The sequence below is a fragment of the Mastigoproctus giganteus genome, chromosome 3 (genome assembly GCF_048544385.1).
Source record: "Mastigoproctus giganteus isolate SK-2022 chromosome 3, ASM4854438v1, whole genome shotgun sequence".
Classification (NCBI taxonomy): Eukaryota; Metazoa; Arthropoda; class Arachnida; order Uropygi; family Thelyphonidae; genus Mastigoproctus; species Mastigoproctus giganteus.
Window position 1 is genome coordinate 32,274,753 of NC_143577.1, and position 18,945 is coordinate 32,293,697.

At 37.7% G+C, this 18,945-nt stretch overlaps 1 protein-coding gene across 1 annotated transcript in view; it reads left to right on the forward strand.

Annotated features, from left to right (window-relative positions):
• Positions 1-876: 876 nt before the first annotated feature.
• LOC150087851 (locomotion-related protein Hikaru genki-like) overlaps positions 877-18,945 on the forward strand; it is a 42,816-nt gene continuing 24,747 nt past the window's right edge. The window contains exon 1 of the mRNA XM_090369942.1: positions 877-1,165. Coding sequence (XP_090226068.1) covers positions 1,078-1,165 — 88 coding nt within the window. The 5' untranslated portion in view covers positions 877-1,077. The remainder of the gene's footprint in view (positions 1,166-18,945) is intronic.

The window sequence follows — 18,945 nt, forward strand, 5'->3', positions numbered from 1 at the left end:
TTTTCAAAAATCTTAAATGATCCAGAGAGGTAAAAATCCAAAAGAAAAATGTCCAGATTTTAATGGAAAGAAAACTATACAGAATATTCCTCATTGCATTGGCCTTATTCGCAGTATAAGGCTAAATGCATAATATGAAACGGCTACAAAAATGACACTAATCCACATCCTTGTTTTTAAAGTCTCCTCTCATTTAGATAAATGGAACTTGATTAAACTATATTGCTAAGATTGATACTGTTTACTCTTATTGATACATTACTCTCATTAATCCGTATTAATAAATCTTTTGTCTCTTTCAATTGAGACTCCTAATTATTTGGAGTAAGTTGTATAGAATTCAAAATTCTATACGTTTTAGAAATAAAATTTATTTTGAAATTTGATTGTATGGAATAAAAGGTGCTATTATCAATCCTTTATTTCTTTATATTTAAATATATAAAAATTTTTCTTTTTTTTTTATAATACACTCTTAAAGAAGCGTACGTTAACCCCTGTAAAGGATACCGCCCGGCAGAGCTTATCTGTCATACAGAGAAATCAGCCCACTCTTAGCTTTAAAAAAAACTTCGCGTTTGTATGTAAACATTCAAAATCGATTTCAGCGTATCGCTAAGGGAAGCATAAATATATTATGCATGAAATAAGCGTCCCTCCCCACGTATCAAATAATCTGGTTCCTGCCACTAACCCACGCAAAAACACCTGTTGCAGTTAATGTGTGTGTGCAGCTCGAACAATTGACTACTTCCATGTTTATGTTCTGACGTAAGGGGGCACCGAACGACGTTTTCATTACGTCACTATGGTGACGACTACAGGAGGCTGTGAAGCGATTCAACTAGGCCTCATTCGAATATTACGTGCGGTAGGAGAGGCAGTGGCAGCGCTGGTCGCCCTAGTCTGTGTGTGTGCGCTATCAAAAGTTGAAATTAGCGTGGTGATAGAGCACGCTGGCTGCAGACGTGCAGTTTGTAAATCGTGTCTTGGTGAAGGAGGCAGGTACTGTTGAAGTGTTGCTAGGATAATCTAAACGAGGTCTGAATTAAGAATTCTGCATTCCCTGCTCAGGCCATGACGCCGAAATGTAACCTGTGGACGACTTTGACATTTTTGTGTGTGCTCAGGATTCGTGGCCATCAGTGGATGTCAGACATCGTTAGTGAGTAGCCATCATCTGTTGCTATGGTGTTTGCATGACAACAAACCTTAATTTACTTGGTTGAGCATGTATTAGTAAGAACTGCGAACCCCTTTTTATTTTAAATTAAAGATCGAATACTTTATAGCATCACAATGCGAATGTGCTTTGATCTAACTTTCATTTATAAAATAGAAACTTGATTGATGTAATTTTCAATAAAATTGTAGAATGTGGCGGAAATAGAATTAAATAAATTATATCCTTTTAAAAAAGGTTTTGCATTCATAAGAGGAGTATAATTAAGTGGAAGAATGGATAATGGATCTAGAGACTACGAAAAATGTGTCCACCTGGAAATTTATAACAAACTAAGATTAATAAATATAAATAATTTCTGAATATGCGTTTAATATATATTTAATATTCTCTTTAATTTATAAATATATTAAAGAAGACTACATTAAACGTAGGAACGTAGAAGATATTCTCTCTTTGTATGTTCAAAACAGTTTGATTATATATCCGTTGGAGTTTTTGGTATTAATATATTAATCGTGTCCATTAGAACTCATATTGATCTATTTTTGTATAGTAGCGATGTATATGAATCAGTTTGTAATGCACATTTTATATCTACAACTATTTTTATATCTAAATATAACAAGTTATTTTATTTCTTAAGAAATAGAACAGCGAGGCTGAAAATATTGATTTGCATATTTAACTATAAAAAAGGTATTTCGCGTACTGTTGTAGGTTATAAAAGAGACATAAGTTTTTGCACAGAGAATAGAAAGAAGTTGTCTCTAAATATTTTTATAACAAAAATATACAAGCATCTCGTATATATTAACTAGAGATTTAAGATGCAATATCTCAACAGTTGCTTTAGTTAAAAACATTCTCTAATATTTCGTTCGGTTGTTATTTGCAATACATTATCAAATGCATAAATTAAACTCTAAATTATTTAAATATATGCACGTAGAACATAAATAACTGTATCTCATTTTACTACCCATAATTCTCCGAAAATTACATCAGCATCCTACATATTAAATCGAAATCAAAACAGGTTTAAAAACACTTAAAAGGTGTTCCTTTGTATTATTTAGAAATCTGCTATTGTGTTCTATGCATTCGTATTTATTAGGCAGGTAAATAATTATTTATTCTTGCCTAGACAATTAGAATTTCAAAGGAATGATGCAGGAAAAATGATCCGAATAAAGTGCTTAGAATAACACATCAATTTCTCTACTTAACATTGTTTAACAGCGCTATTCATGTTCAGGGTTTGAATACTACTACTACTATCCTTACTCAAACAATTTAAATTTAGCGAGATAGCCACTAACCTTCATATCTTACATTTTAAAGAGCTCACAAACTAATCAAAAATATTAAATTCGTAATAGTAAAGATAACAGAACCATTTCCTTGTTCCTCACTAAGTTTATTTTCAAGTAAGCTTTATGCGATCCGGATATTGACTTCATTTTGTACCACCCATCTCCGGTAACGTGCAGGAAATTGTGGTTATTATTTAGTAATAGTATTGTGTCGGTGTTGTCCACATTCTAATTACATTCGGGCCCCCTGTGTAATACGGATATTATCATTTAAAGTGTAATCTAAGTTGTTTTACAGCCAAAGGCCCAGTCCCGTGCAATTATAGCAGCTTCTCTGCCTCTCTCTTATCTCTTGAAAAGGATGCTAAATGATCGTTATACATTGCAAATGCTGGTTGATTCCTTTGTGAAGGGTTGCTTGAATATCAGCAGATTTCACCTGATTTTTGCTCTGGGATGTCCTCTATATTATAAGTTGTCAGCCAGGACACGAAAGTAGAACTTGGTTGAGTACAATGGCTCCATAATTTCTTCCTTTTTATGAAACCTTTCTGTATTTTCTTTGATATACAATCTGCACAATAGCAGTTTATTAATGGTGCATACAAAGACCGTTCTGGCTTTAAATTAACTCTCCAGTTTGGATATACAACTTTGGGAATTGATTTTACACTTTTTCTTCATTTTATCCATTGTCTTTAAAGTAAATAACTTTATATTTTGTCAATTTAAAAGGCCAATGAGAATTATCCTAGGAATAAGACTATTTTTCATAAATACAAATTCATAAAAGTGTTTTTTAGGTCTGAATTTTCAAAGATCAATAAAGAAAATCCAGCTGGAATATCAAGTATAACGTTTAGGAGAATCATCCTTTTCTGTTTCAAGTGTGATTTCCAATGAATGAAATATACTAAATAAAGCTCAAATTATGTGAATGAGGTTTCATTTCGAAGAGATGATGAGCTCTTTGTTCATTATCTTCTTCTATGTGCCCAAAAATTGAAGGGCCCTCTCTTCATTATCCCTTCTTCTTCTTTCTAATTTACTGCTGAAAAAATCGTGCTGAAATTTTCATTTTTAATAGTAGAGAAACAACAAGAGAGAGAATGAAAATTCATAATACCTTTGGTTTTATATTAACACGTTTTTGAGGTATCTCCATGGAGACCAGAGCATCTCTATGGAGACCTGTTATTAATTCGATTTGTCTTTATGCTCGGTGTACATTTGAACGTGTTTCTTATACGAGTGAGTCACTGTGACAACGCAAACACAAAACAGCAAATAAATCACCACTGGAATCGGCCTTTTGATCCGTATCCTTAACATCTACTAGAAACATGTCTCTTCCGCGCTAAGTAAAAGCAATGAAGCTCTTGTGACATTTATTATACGGTACGCCCTCTACCGTTGGTGGTTGCAGGCGTTTTTTGCTCTCTGGTGGAAAGACAAGCAGACCGCATTACGAAGCGTTGTCGGAAAGAAAATCTCCACAGATAAATTGAAGACTGCCTTTGCCAGAATATTCAGGGTATTTCTTTTGCACGCGAAGCTTGAAGAACGAGGGAAAGCCAAAGAAAATCCACAATATTTGGGATGGTTAAAGAGTAGATACTGGCTATACAAAGGAGATGGTGATTCATCCTGGAAGTTATGCATTTCATAAACTGCTTTCTTTTATCATTTCTTTCTTTCTCCGCTTCTTGTTTTCAGGCATGTTTTTCGTATTGATCTAGATGTAAGTTAGCCACAAAAATGAAGATTAAGGAGAGTTGGTGTAGTCGCAAACACGTGCTACCTTTACCAATAGTTCATTTTTTGGCATCACGCCATATCAGCTCGTCCTTAGAGAACAAAATTTCTTACAATCACACTCTTCACAAACAGGTGATGTGTCGGTCGAAGGCGTCGTGGATGATAATGGAAGTTTCTTGACGATATTGTAGACACACACACACACCTTCAGAGAAATTTTGAGGAAAAGAAAAATGATCGATAGGAGCTCACGTCAAAAATGAAAACATTAAATTTGAACCAGTTTATACAAGTTTCTGTACGATTCACCATTTAGGCATGGAGGTTTTTCCATGGATCTAAGCGCCATTTATTTATACATCCCCTCATCTATATATATATAAATATTTGTAGATTTATTTGAGATGTGTGCATTTTTGTTTGTCAACAACCTTCAGTTTTCAGATTCTGAAAATAGAGTATATATAAAAACGAGTTCGAAATTTGTCATCCAGGGGAAGATGATTAATTTGCAAAAATAACATAGATGTAAAATTTTCACCCAATCTTTATTGCCGATGGAATCTCCACGTGGTTACCATTATGTTCGAATATGGAATCAAGACTGCATTGTGCCTCCACTGTTGCTTTCAAAATTTCCGATGGAATGTTCTCCACTTCTGGGCAGATTTCGTCCTTAAAATATGAAAGGGTTGTTTTTGAATCTCATTAATCCTCTGGATCACTTCTTGTGACGCTGGTGGATGACCACTTCTAGACTTAGGTATCCTTCTTAGGTACAATATTTAACCTTACAATCCACCTTACAATATTTAACACGGTTCGCTTCGAACAAGAAGACATTCTTCTTCGCGCGCTAGACAGATTGTGTCCTTTAAATCTGAAAGGGTTGTTGCTGAATCTCATTAATCCTTTGAATCACTTCGTTTGTCCCTGGTAGACTTAAGTGTCTCTCTTAGAAACAACTGACAATATTTAATACGGTTCGCTTCGAACAAGAAGACATTCTTCTTCGCCGCTAGACAGATTGTGTCCTTCAAATCTGAAAGGGTTGTTGTTGAATCTCAGTCCTTTGAATCACTTCTTGGTACGCTGGCAGACGATTATTTCTAGGCTTAGGGCTTAGGTCTCCTTTTTAGAAACACCCTACAATATTTAATACGGTGCTCTTCGAACAAGGAAACATTGTTCTCCACCTCTAGACAGATTGTGTCCTTAATCTGTTGTTATTGAATCTCATTAATCCTTTGAATCACTTCTCTTGTCCCTGGTGGACGACCACTTCTAAGCTTAGGCCTTAAGTATATTTCTTAGAAACAGCTTACAATATTTAATACGGTTCGTTTCGAACAAGAAGATATTCTTCTTCACCTCTAGACGATTCTGTCCTTCCAATCTGAAAGGGTTGTTATTGAATCTTATCAATCCTTTGAATCACTTCTTGTGATCATACAGACGGTCACTTCTCGGCTTAGGGCTTAGGTATCCTTCTTAGAAACACCCTACAATATTTAATACGGTTCTCTTAGAAAAAGGAGACGTTGTTCTCCACCTCTAGAGAGACTGTGTCCTTCAAATCTCAAAGGGTTGTTGTTGAATCTCATCAATCCTTTAAATCACTTCTTTTGTCCCTGGTGGACAACCACTTCTAGGCTTAGGAATCAGGTATCCTTCTTAGAAATACCTTACGATATTTAATACGGTTCTTTTCGAAGAAGGATGCCTTGAGGCATTTTTCAGGTATTTGATATACTCTAAGGATTACAATAAACCTACCGCATTATTCTAAAAAAATTAGTTAAATGAAATCATTAATTTAATTAAATTTTAAACTAACATCAGGCTTTTGAGAGATCATTAAAACAGGCAAAAGTTCATTGGAGTGAATAAATCTTTATAAATAAATAAATGGAATAAATAAAGCCCCTTAGCGTTAAAAATTAATTGTCTTTGTTGTTAATATATAAGAAGATTACATCGTTCAGTGAGTTTTTCTTTTCTTTTTTTGCAAAAGCATCTTACATGATGCAAGAAAGACTATTTTTAACATTTTCGAAAGGAAATTGCTCAGCCAGAAGCGAGATATCCAAGTGTGTGTCCAGGATTATTTGGCAATGTGTGTATCCTTTTATTGTCTGGAAAAAGTAGGGTAAGCAATTACTTTTCCAGATAATCGTTGTCAAGGTGGAATTCTACTCTTATTTTTATATTCCTTCTCTCCTCCGAGGGCCTTTTAGCCTCTCCAGCTGTTGAGATGTTGTTATAGATGGTTTCTTATGCCCTGAGGTAAAGTACTTCCGTCGGGCTCTGGTGGATGCTTTGTAGTTAACAGCTACAAATTGTGAAGGAGTGTTTCTTTATTTTTTTAAAGGTTTCGGATAAGTTAATTGCATTTCTGACCTGCTAAAGAACTACACCACACTCTCAAAAGTATTTGGGAACCATTAATGCTTAAGAAGATGAGTTTCATTAAAGAAATTGTTTTCCTTCTTGAGATAATTATGGTGGTAATGCTGAAAACAGTTATTGGGAAGTAGTTGGCTATCTTTTCTACTGCATTGATACTTCTCTGAGTGATATGAGTTAAGCAATGTTTTGATAGTGGTTTTGCATAGGCCTGCTCTTCTGCAACGCGAAATGAGATGTTGATCAAGTTCTTATGATAGGATGCATCAGGTTTTCAAGCAGGATTGCTGTCCAGAGCGTAAATCAGCTTGCGTTCTTCCAAAAAATCGTGTCCAACATCACAACACTGCCTGCAAACAGAAGAGATCCGTGACATGTTTCCATCAATGCAGTTGTTTCTTTTTCTTATATGAAAAACCCGAGTTTCCGGGAGAAAAAACTGTTTACCCTTGCCTGAGACCCTAATTTAGCCACGTTGTGAAAAAGCCATAAAAATCCCTCTCGTTATCGAGGGACTCGAACTCAGGTCTTTTCCATCCGCTGTGGAGGAGGATGGCGATTCTACCAATTGCGCTACCCACGACGGCTCTGTGATCAGAATCAAAACAAATAGATTAACAAGTTGGATGTACACTCATGGGCCAGAGCATTATGATCAACCCTGTCTCCACGAGTCGACGCATCCCTCAGCACCTAAGAGTGGCGTCACCGATCGGCGCATAATAGATAGTAACGTGCAATGGAGAAAGGGAAGGACCTGACATATTTTTAACGGAGAATGATTTGTCATACTATGAAGGCGCGACCAGCATCTCAGAATCAGCAGGCATTTTCTGCTATAGGTCGCCGTAGTGAAGGTGTACGGATTGGTCCGAAGAGGGACACAGAACCACCCAACTTGCAAGGACAAGAAGACTAGCACTGGTTGACAATCGAGGTGCGGCCGTTGACATTGGCTATCGGGGACAATAGAAAGCTCGGGATCTCTCAATTAATGGTTGACCACAACCAGGGCGTACAGCAAAACGTTTCCAAGCACACCATCCAGCGGATCCTTTTGCGGAGTCCTGCGGAGTATGCAACCTATTCATGTACCCATGCTGACCGACCGTCATCGACACTTACACCTTCATTAAGCATGTGAGTGCCGTTGCTGAACATCGGACGACTGGAAAAGAGTCGCCTGATATGATGAATTAAGGTTCCAGCCCCGCCATGACGATAGACGGTGCGTATTCGACGGCGAGCAGGTTCACAGCTGCAGCCAGATTGCACAGAGCGGCGGCGGTGGTATCATGTTTTGGAAGATGTTTTCATAGACATCACTGGGTCATCTCAACCCCATTGAACACATCCTCACCTCCAGATCCTACCTTGGCATTCTTTCGTATCAAGTTTTGTTCTGAATGGTGACTATGTATCCAGATGGCACTTGTTGAAATAGTCTTCCACTATGTAGGAATGGTGAGAGGATCATGTCTAGGCATGTCATATGCTCTCCTGATCGCAAAATTTCTCCCCACTCTACACATCACTCCCATCAAACATTTGTGGGATACAGTGGAACGCAGCATTCCTCAATACACTGGTGCCTCGGTCCTTTACGAATTCCAGGACATTCTTCTGTCTACCTTGTACACGATACACTAGAACACCTTCCGTTGTCTTGTGGAATCGATGCCACGTTGGGTTCATGCGGTTATCACGGCGAAATGAGGCCCAAGATGCTATTAGGTAGATGGTCATAATGTAGGTGGTCATGAATGTAAACTAAGTGGACAGAAATTATGGGATACCTACCTAGTAACGGGTAGGCACACTTTTCGCCCGGATAAGGGCAGTCACACGGCGAGGCATTGAGTCCACTAGTTCACGACAGCGTTCCACAGGCATTTGCACCATGCTTGCTGCACCGCTGTCTAGAATTCCGTCGCATTCTTGGGTGGGGGATCCAAAGCTCGAACGGACCTTTCAACAGCATCCCAAAGATTCTTCACAGGGTTCATGTCCGTTGAACGGGGAGGCCATTCCACGGTGGTAAAATCTGCAGAATGCTCTTCGAACCATGTTATAGTCACCACGGCTCTGTGGAGAGGCGCATTGTTCTGCTGGAAGAATCCATTGCCCTGTGGGTCCACGATGACCATGAATGGATGCAGATGGTCTGCGAGGTCTGGACATAACTTGGACTGTTCAGAGATGCGTCTAGACGTGCCAGAGGTCCCAACGTGTGCCAGTTGAACACGCCCCACACCATTACCGACTGTCCAACTGCCTGAATAGTTCCTTGTTGACATGACGGGTGCATAGTTTCCGCCAGATACTCACCCTCCCGTCTGCTCGAAATAACTGTAAACGGGACTCATCGGAGCAGGAGACACGTCTCCAATTATCCAAGGTCCAGTGCCGCTGTTCTTTCGCCCAGTTGAGGTGTAGAGTCCTGTTTTGTGGTGTTAGCAAAGGGACTCTGGTGGGTCGGCGGCTCCCATAACCTATTGCGGCTAATGATCACCCGATGGTCTTGGTAGAGACATTTCTGGCACCTCCTCGTTGAAGTGGGCGGTGATTTGTGCCACTGTCACTCTCCGGTTGGCTGAAATTATGCGAGACAAACGTGGACAGCCACCTTCATCCACCACCTTTCTCCTCCCACAGCACTGTCCACGATGAATGTTATTCCGGAAATGGCGTATTCCCTACACAGTCTAAATACTGTTGAACGGGGATAGTGCAATGTCTGTACCACATCCGCAATAGAGTTACCCATGCGTCGGGCACCCACCATGTTCCGTTTTTCAAAGTCGGTTAACTCCCGACGTTTATCCATACTGACATCGAATTACCGTCTACGTGAATGGAGTGATGCAGTGTACCTATATACCTGCCAAGCGGTGGGTCCGTCCACTAGCGAGAGGGATGACAGCGTTGCGTTGCCCAGGAACTAGGTAGCCCATGAATTCTGTCCTTTCAGTGTATACATCGTGGATGGATTTTGGGGCCCCTTGCTCTTACTAAAACAAAACAAAACTTCAGCTATGTGACCTGGAGCTTTCTGCAGAAATGGAACATGTCGCCTTCAGTTGTCATCAACCTGTTAATGACTGCTTAAAAGAAAACTTGTATAGCCAAACTTTACTTTTCGTTGAATGCTGAATTATTGTTTTAATGAAAAGTGATCCAAACAATTTTCTAGAGAAGAAATCATGAAAGATCTTATTATTTTTGCATTAATGGTATTCGCACCTTCTTCTGAGCTTTGCATTGAAAGCTAATTTTCAAATTACGATATGCAACGATGGCATCTTAACATTGCAGAGAGTTGCTCTCTCTTTTCTTAACGGAAATGATACGTCTTTGAGGTTATGATCATGGTTACGATTGGTTGCTAAGTGTTCAGAATGCACCAGTTGTGATCCACGTGCCACACGGGTGGTTGATGACATTTTTAAGAAAACAGCACCCTGAGAGATCGCGTCTGATCTTAATTTCTTCTCCTCTGTCGGTTTTCATTACTGAAACCGGAGAAGGTGCAGCTGGTTAAAGCTCTAGCTTGGTTACAGAGCGCCTTGATCTCCATTTTAATTATTGGCCAACACACAGGCGCTATTGGTTTCCTATAGACAGTTATAGTGAATCCAAGGAACACAGTATCAGCAACACGCCATGCACTTATCTTTCCCAGACTCATGGGACATAATTCATTATTACGTCGTGTTCAATATGGTCCATGATGTGATTGTCAATGGCAGCACTCAGATGATTGTATTGCTGTGTCTAAGACATGCCCTTACGTGCGCTGGTTATAGCTGATGGTATTGTAGTGCGTTTATAGGCAGCTCCTATTGGGCAGAAAGTTTTGGGCTAAAGAATTACAAAATAAACTCCCATTTATGCATGTGACAACCGACTCGGATTATGATCCCTGATAAATATAAATTCTTTCGGACATTTGGGCTGGATGCTCTTCACAGTTTAAGATGTGGACCTAAAATGATCTGTAATAGGTATCCTCGTATTAAAAGTGTAATGGAAACTGTTATTTTCCAAAAAAGATTACCATTAGTGCATCATTTCTACACGTTACCAAGTGAGTTACCAGAAGGGGCGAAACAAGAACAAGAAATGCTCTGGAGAAAGAAAGTTTTTTTATGAAACTCCCAAATGCGAAAGATATTAGAAGCTGCAGCACTTAGTACCGTGCGTGGGTCGAAGGTTGATAAGATGAATGAAGATACTTGTTGACATTAGACTTGAATTACTGCAGATTGTAATTTTTTAGGAAATACGTGTGAAGGAAGGTTGTTCCAGTAAACGGAAGTTGAAGGAATAAATGAGGAAGAAGAAAAGTTGGTTCTGGGAGTTCGAAGTTGGACAGCAAGCAGATGTTGACGAGTTGAGGCACGTGTTCGTACTAGTTTGAGAGAGAGAGAGAGAGAGAGAGAGAGAGAGAGAGAGAGAGAGAGAGAGAGAGAGAGAGAGAGAGAGAGAGAGAGAGAGAGAGAGAGATAGGGAGAGAATTGTAGAAGCTAATTCAGAAGAACATGGAAGTATCTATAGAAAAGGCATGCAGCAGAAACAGAACGTCTATGAGGCAGAGATTGGAGAGACTTTGTTAGAGATGAGTCTTTAATTATCCTAACTGCTCTCTTTCAATGGAACTCAGAAACCTGATAGCGGTTATGGGAACACCTCCCCAGACATGGAAACAATATTACATGATACAGCGAATTTGAGATTTGTACAGAGTGAGTAGCTGTTTAGAAGAAAAGAAACGCCAAGAGAGAGAAAGATAAAACCATTTTTTTTAGATGCAGAAGAAGCAATATTTGTAATGTGCTGATGCCAAGAGAGACAAGAAGCCAGGTTGATCCCTAATAAAAATATGCAATCCTTGTCTAGAAATCTGAGTTTCGTCGAGGATAAGCATGGGAGCAGAAGAATCTGTTTTTGCGAGATATAAAACAGAACTGAGTTTTTGAAGGATTGAAATTGTCTTCGCCCACCTGGAGATCAGCATTTAAGCAATTGGTAGTGGATATTGGAGAAGTTGAAGCTGTTTGTGCAGGGCAAGGTTTCTCAAATTGGAAGGTCTAATGCAACGTGATATCATCAGCAAAACTATGGATAGGATTTCCAGTCAATGGAAGAAGGTCATTAATATACAAGAAGAAAAGAGTGGGGAATTTAGGGATTTCCTTATAATATACTACTAATAATAATAACCTTCCTATAATCCTGGCATTTAATATCATGAACTATTCCGCACTTTTCAGATGAAGTCTGGGTGTCTTGTCTTGGGACACTCCATGTGCAGTTGGGAAATTAAAGAGCGTGAATGGAACGAATGAAGTAATTTAGCAATTTCTTCTGAAAGTCCAGATAGGTCCTGCTGATAGATGGGCGGTCTGTCAGGTCCATCCTATTCTTACACGAAGAAACCTATCAGTACTCAATGGGTAGGGTCCGGCTGACACTTAATTTCCTTTCTATTTTTATTAGTGGAGCTCATAGAGATATCAATTTATTCCCATCAATAAGAGCACATGGATACGCGCCCTATGATCTAGAGGGCGTGGACCCTTTAGATCACATTTTTGAATTTTTGCTTTGATTTGGTTAATTTTAACGATTGAGGTCTTTTTATAAGAATTCATATGGAAAAAAAAAAAAATGGCCGACTGCCATAATAACAAAAATCATGTGTAGGACGTCTGGTGTTAAGATTAAGATGACGTCAGCATTCCTTATATGGACATAGTTGATCATAGTTGACTTTACCAGTCAAATTGGCTAACGCCAATGTCAGCGTCCTTTGTCAGCGTGCTGTCGCTAGAGGCTATCTGATGAGGCACCAATTAGACCCGAAATAGGGTCACTGTATTATAATCTTTTAAACGAATGGTCACTTAAAGTTTTGGTGAACTCATCTGTTAGTGCAATACTAGGATAAACCTGAAAACGTAAGTTTGTTTTACTGTGAGAATTAAGACTATTCTTAAGAACTAAAATAAGAAAATTAAAATAAATTAAGAAACTTTAGAGATGGAGAACGATATTGTTACAAATATCTTTTATAAATTTATTGTAGAGCATTTGGTTACTGTATTGATCGTGTTGCCTAAAGATCTTTTTTTTTAATATATTTTTAACTTCAAATCCTCGTTTTTCTTGACATCTTTAGATAATATCCTATTACTTCACTTAGATAAGGAGAAAATATGAGAAGAAAATGCAGGAACAACCTTATCTAATCTTGTTTTCAATTATTCCTTATTCTATAATTTAATTCCCTTTAAAACTTTAGGGCACAGTTAAATTACATAGGCGCAATGAACTCGATGATAATATGAATTGAGAGATAATCACTAAGATAATTTGCATAAAATAATGTAATCTTCTTGCTGATGCTAACACTACAGTTTACACAATAAAGAAATATATAATATACTTGTAAATTTATTGTTTTCTAAGATTTTTATTTTAATTTTTAAATAAAAGATTTTTTACTTTTATTTTTTTATTCTAATCTTTTACAGTAATGTTGTAATATATAAAAAGGATCTAAAAATAGAAAATGAGCTGAAAACAATTTTAGCACGTTATTGGCATTTTCAATTCAATTTTTTTCCTGATCTCCTTAGATTCATGATCTCCTTAGATAATATCGCATTACTCGACCTTTGACAGCGACAAAATCTGTGCAAATCATTTGAGCATCGTTCAGCGTTCAAAAGATTTCCGAGCACGACTTTGTCTAATCTTGTTTTCACTTATTGCCGACTCTAGACGTAATTTAACCTTTTGGCCCATCATCATTTTTGCTTTTTCTTCGTTCTCTTTGACAGCGGATAGTCATCTATAGATCAATCTTTTCTCCTCCTAACTGTAAACTGACGCCTCCTTCACATTTTTTCGCCATTCTTCATCACGAACAGATAATGATATAGAAAATGTTTATCAGAAGCGAATAGAGAGCAAATAGCGTTACATTTGACGGAGGTACGTGCCGACCAACGGCGAACAGACTTATCTCGTCTGATGGCGATATAAAATGTCTCGTCAGCGAAGTAGAAGAAGATGAAATTTCTTTAGACGTGACTATTGTAAGTAAATGGACAGAGAGTAATATTTTTATCCATCGCTGCTCCTAGAATCGCTAAAAATAGAACTAATTGCGTTTACGTCCATTTTATTTTTATTCACATCTAATAAAATTGGATAAAGATGCGACGAATCTTGTGGAAAATTAAAAGATCTCTGCCTTTCGAAGGATATTATACACTTCCTGGTTAAAGTATTAGAAGCCTTCACTCGGTCAATATCATAAATCATAGCGAAATAGTTATATTTCAATAATGTATAATCAGCATACCTGTAATTGTCCTTATGTTTGCTACTAAGGGATTTTTCTCTTTTATTCTTGCTTACTCTTCCTCACAAGGAACCAGCAGCAATCCCCATCATTTCAGGATCCCAGGTTCCACAGTACAGAAAACACCACAGTAATTCTGGACTGAACTGAAGTCCAGAAGAATAGACTTAAATATGTACATGCTTTGAATAACAACTGGATTCTTAAATCCTAAATTACGTATCACATCCTTAAATTTTGAACTAAATGTCACAGCCCACCATTTAAAACTGTGACATTTAGTTCAAAATTTAAGGATGTAATACATAATTTAGGATTTAAGGATCCAGTTTTAATTGTCTGGAGATGATGACTTTATCTCTTCTGGTGATATAATTCAGTACTTTCTTGAAAAAGATGCTGTGAATGAAGATAGTAAGATAAAATTGGTCATGCTCTTCATTGGTACAGCTCACCATTTAAAATTGTGACAATTAGTTCAAAGGACGTAGTAATTGATGGTTTTAGGATTTAAGGATCCAGTTTTAATTAAGTCTGGAGATGATTACTTTATCTCTTCTGGTGATATAATTCAGTACTTTCTTGAAAAAGATGCTGTGAATGAAGATAGTAAGATAAAATTGGTCATGCTCTTCATTGGTACAGCTCACCATTTAAAATTGTGACAATTAGTGCAAAGGACGTAGTAATTGATGGTTTAGTGGTACAGAACATCATAATTCGTTCATTCAGTCATAACTCTGTCAGTCCATTTTATATTTTTATGAGAATGGTGTATAAACTACTCTGAAAATAAACCGTTAATTTTTAAAGAAAATAAGTTTCTTTTTAAAAAGTAACAACTAACTTAATAATGTTTATTTATGAATATAAACATATATAGAAACATTCTAAAACAATTTATTTATTTAACAATTCCGATAACGCACTTTAATTCAGCTGCAGCATCGACGTACATCAGCAAACAGAAAATCCAATTTATCCAACTATTTCATTTTAAAGTAAAAATAAATAAAAGAGCACTTTATTTTCTGAAAATCTTTCACTCTAAATAAATAAGTACTGGGTTGTTTTCTGTTAAGAAAATGAAACCAAAGAACTCCATCGAAAAGAATGACCTCTACGTGTTTATCAGAGGTGAAATATTTTATTATAATACTTATATCTGATCCTTTGTCTAATCTTCAGCTGTTTAAAAATACATCTTCTCCAGTCTTTGTACAAAAGAGTGCTCTTTCACTTATCGATTATATCATCAGCGTCTTATCAAACCAATATTGATGAGAGGTTGCTGGATTCTATTTCTCTAAGCTTCAGTATTTATTCCTTACTCAGAACCCACCATTCATCCGGAGTATAATCTAAGTTCTGTTAGTAAGCATGAGAACTTTTTTCTTTGGGACTCTCAGATTTTTCTAAAGCCATTCACCCCGATGGTAAAATGGAAATCAGATGGTGCACTATAAAAAATGCAACGCCTGCCTATTTTTTAGGACATTCTTCACAAAAACTCTGATACAAAGTATTTGGTTACTTTGGTCCTTGTTTATATCGCATTTGTCTTACTTGGTCTGGAAGAGTAGATTTGATAGAATCAAATTATTTTGTTTTGTTTTGTTTTTATTCAACGTAGTAGGTTGCCAACCTTTTCTGGTAAACTCCCGGAAATTCCAAATTGTTCCCATGAGTTTGTGAGCGTGTGTGTAAAACTTTCCATCACAGTGCGATAGTCGTTTTTCAAAAGCTGAAGGTTTTTTTTTTTATTTTTTTGGATGGATTTCAATTTACCGAATGTATTCTGAAGTTTTTCTGTTCGAAGGAACCTACATATACTGACCCAGAAACGTAATGGGATCACCTCTGGTATTTATCACAATAAAGTGAATCAATCTCTAAAACTATTCGAGTACTTACTTGCTTTTAAAAATGATACCCATTTTCCCTATGGAAATATAATAAAAATAATAAAAGGGGTGCGATAAGCCCAGTGGTTACCACGCTGTACCACTAAAATTATAGAACTGGGTTCGAATCCCGCCGCGAAGAAGAAAAAAGCGGGATAATCGCGAAAGTCGCTTCATCTGACCTACCTCACCCAGCGAAGTGATGGCGCCATTTGGTGTCGTTCCCAGTAATTACTACCACAACTAAATGCAAAAACTAAAGCTAAACACGTCTACCTCTATATCTGGATGAAGATGAGAAGTAGAAATATTGAATATGCTGTATCGAGTGTGGTGCAGGATAAAGTCACTCGCATTCAGGCCTTAGGCAGAGGGGTTGGTTTGAAAAGTAGGAGACAAGTCTCCCGCTGAGGACAGTGGAGCAAGTGACGCTGTTTCCCGCATGGCTACAGCAACTGAAGGGCAAAGACCACCCAGCTCAACAAACTGAAAGTGTTTCTTGCGTAACTACGCTAATGACCACCCAGGAAGGAAGAAGAGGCCAACGCATGAAGTGGAGCATTGAAATGAATACGTTTATCAAGGGACATACTCCAGGAACGAAGCTACAGACAGACACGACAATGTATAGGCCGAAACCACACACCAAGTGGTTGAAACGGTTCCCAACTGTTCTGGTATGTTAGCTCCTGTAATCCTGGAAAAAAACGGAGCAGGATGAAAGCGACCAACTAATAACAATGAATATGAACACAATGATAATAATGCTTCGGTTTCGAGAAAGATACTCCTGCTCGTCAGCATGGGAAACCATCTTATCTATGTAGCCTTTGATGGAGGTCATTGTAGCGTTTACCATGAAGTGCTTTCTTCGCCAATCTTTCTGTCTTTGTTTCTTCTGTTTGTGTGTATGCTCTCGTTGTTGAGGTTGAGTGATGCGTGCTATTTGTCTGTCTTCCTTATGGCTTGGTAGATTGGGCTCATTAGAATCGGCTCATTACTGCACTAATGGATAAAAGTTAAGGTACACAAGAATTTGCACACTAACCTTTGTAACTGACTCTGAAATTGTGTGTGTAGGTTGAATAACTGATGCAAATGAGCACATGTCCGTATGCAGACATCCTTCTAATATGCAAATATGGGATGGCTTTCAATAGAGAGGTCTCACCATGCATCACTCTGTGCACGGATATCAAGCGTGTGTGAGTAACGTTTCATGGTCTAATGGAGGAGTGATACGGTAGGATGGAAGCAGGCTAATGACAGGAGAAAGTAGCGAGGGTTTGAATGTCCACCGAAATGTGGTATCCCAATTACGTACAGCATTCAGTTTAAGGAGAGAGGAGAAATATCTTAAATAGCTGTACAAGGTGGACAAAGCTCACGACCAGTAAACGTCAGGTGACACAGAGACGACAGAATAATAGATATCTTCCGAGTATATAGCGCCCTCAAGGCTCAATTTCCTCCAAACTGCGTCTCGTAGCACTGAAAAGAGAGAGTCATCTCCTTGCAAGACGACCCATGATATTTCTATCTCATGTTATTGCAGAGAAGAGTTCGCTTCAATTGGTGTCGTGCATACCTTAATTGGATCCAAAAGAAATAGTCGCGGATTGCATGTAAGGGGACCAACATCTTCCTTGAATCCTACATCAGACTTTGGGGAGTGTTGTAGGTCACCTGCTCATTCTAATGAAAGATATTGCCCTCATCCCGAAAAAACACAATTGGTGAACTTTCTTCAGAGTGAGGATACGTTGGTGGTCACTGGAAGTGTCACATCTAGAAAGAAAGGATGACTGTACCTATTTGTTTAGAAGTAGTGCAATATTTACGCAAGTCGTGATAAAGGAGTTTGCTTTCAGGAAAATCAAAATTACCAACATTAGTTAAAATAGGTTCTCTGTGGTCGCTCGATGGACAGCTAGATAATATGGAGTATCTATTCTTCTAATAGCTGAAAATGAGAATCCCGTTGCTCTACTTGTCCCTTAAAAAGAAAGAAGAAACACCTTTACTCTCTCCACATTTGTTCTCTTTCAGATATTTTTGTTTTGGCCTGGCTATTTAGAGATGACTAAACAGTTCAAGTTCCATTACAATAAAACCTCAGCAGTTATTGGCAATCGTGACCCAAAAAATCGACAAATAGATTCATTACTTCGGTGACCTTGACACCTTGCCTGATTTTGTGGTGTTCACATTGTGACAGTTCTGCGGAAATGAACTCTTCATAATCCAACACGATAATGCACCATCCGATACATGACCAGTGAATAAACCTGGTTTGAGGAAAATGAAGACCAAAAACTCACCTGATTCGGCCAAAGTCCGGACACTGAAAAAAATCCTTAGGATGGGAGTCGAATCAGGGGGAATGTCAATACGCCCCTTCTTCTACAGCTGAATTGGCAACTGCACTGAAAGAGGAATGGCCCCATCCAGGTTGGATATTTATTTCACCATTTCAAAAGCTTCTGAAATTTCCACCAATTTTTGATTTCACACAATCCCTTCCACTTCGACGGGGTACTCGACGTTTTACTACCCAGTGTAAGAATACCTTTATTGCTATTTAAAGGGAAGAAAGATTTATTTATTTATCTGTTTAATATCGATTTCTACATAATTTTTAATTCTCTTTTTAGTATTCTTTAAGTCACTCAATCTAGTTTGTCGTTTCAGGATAAATTGATTTTTTATATAAATTATTAACGATTATATTAGTTCTAATTAATAACCTGGATTATTACTTTTTTTTCTATAACTATAGAACACATCGATATTTGTGCTCTCTTGAGGAAGGTTCTATTTTTAAATTTAAATAAATAAACATTTATTGAAAATTAAATACATGTACTTATATACAGTGGTGGGCAAAAAAACTGCACCACCTTAAAAAAAGTAACATTTATAGTGAAACGTATAAGATATTGTTTGATTACAGTCATTTTGTTTGTCGCAAAGCAAAGGTATTGCGTCAAATAACGCTTCTATTGC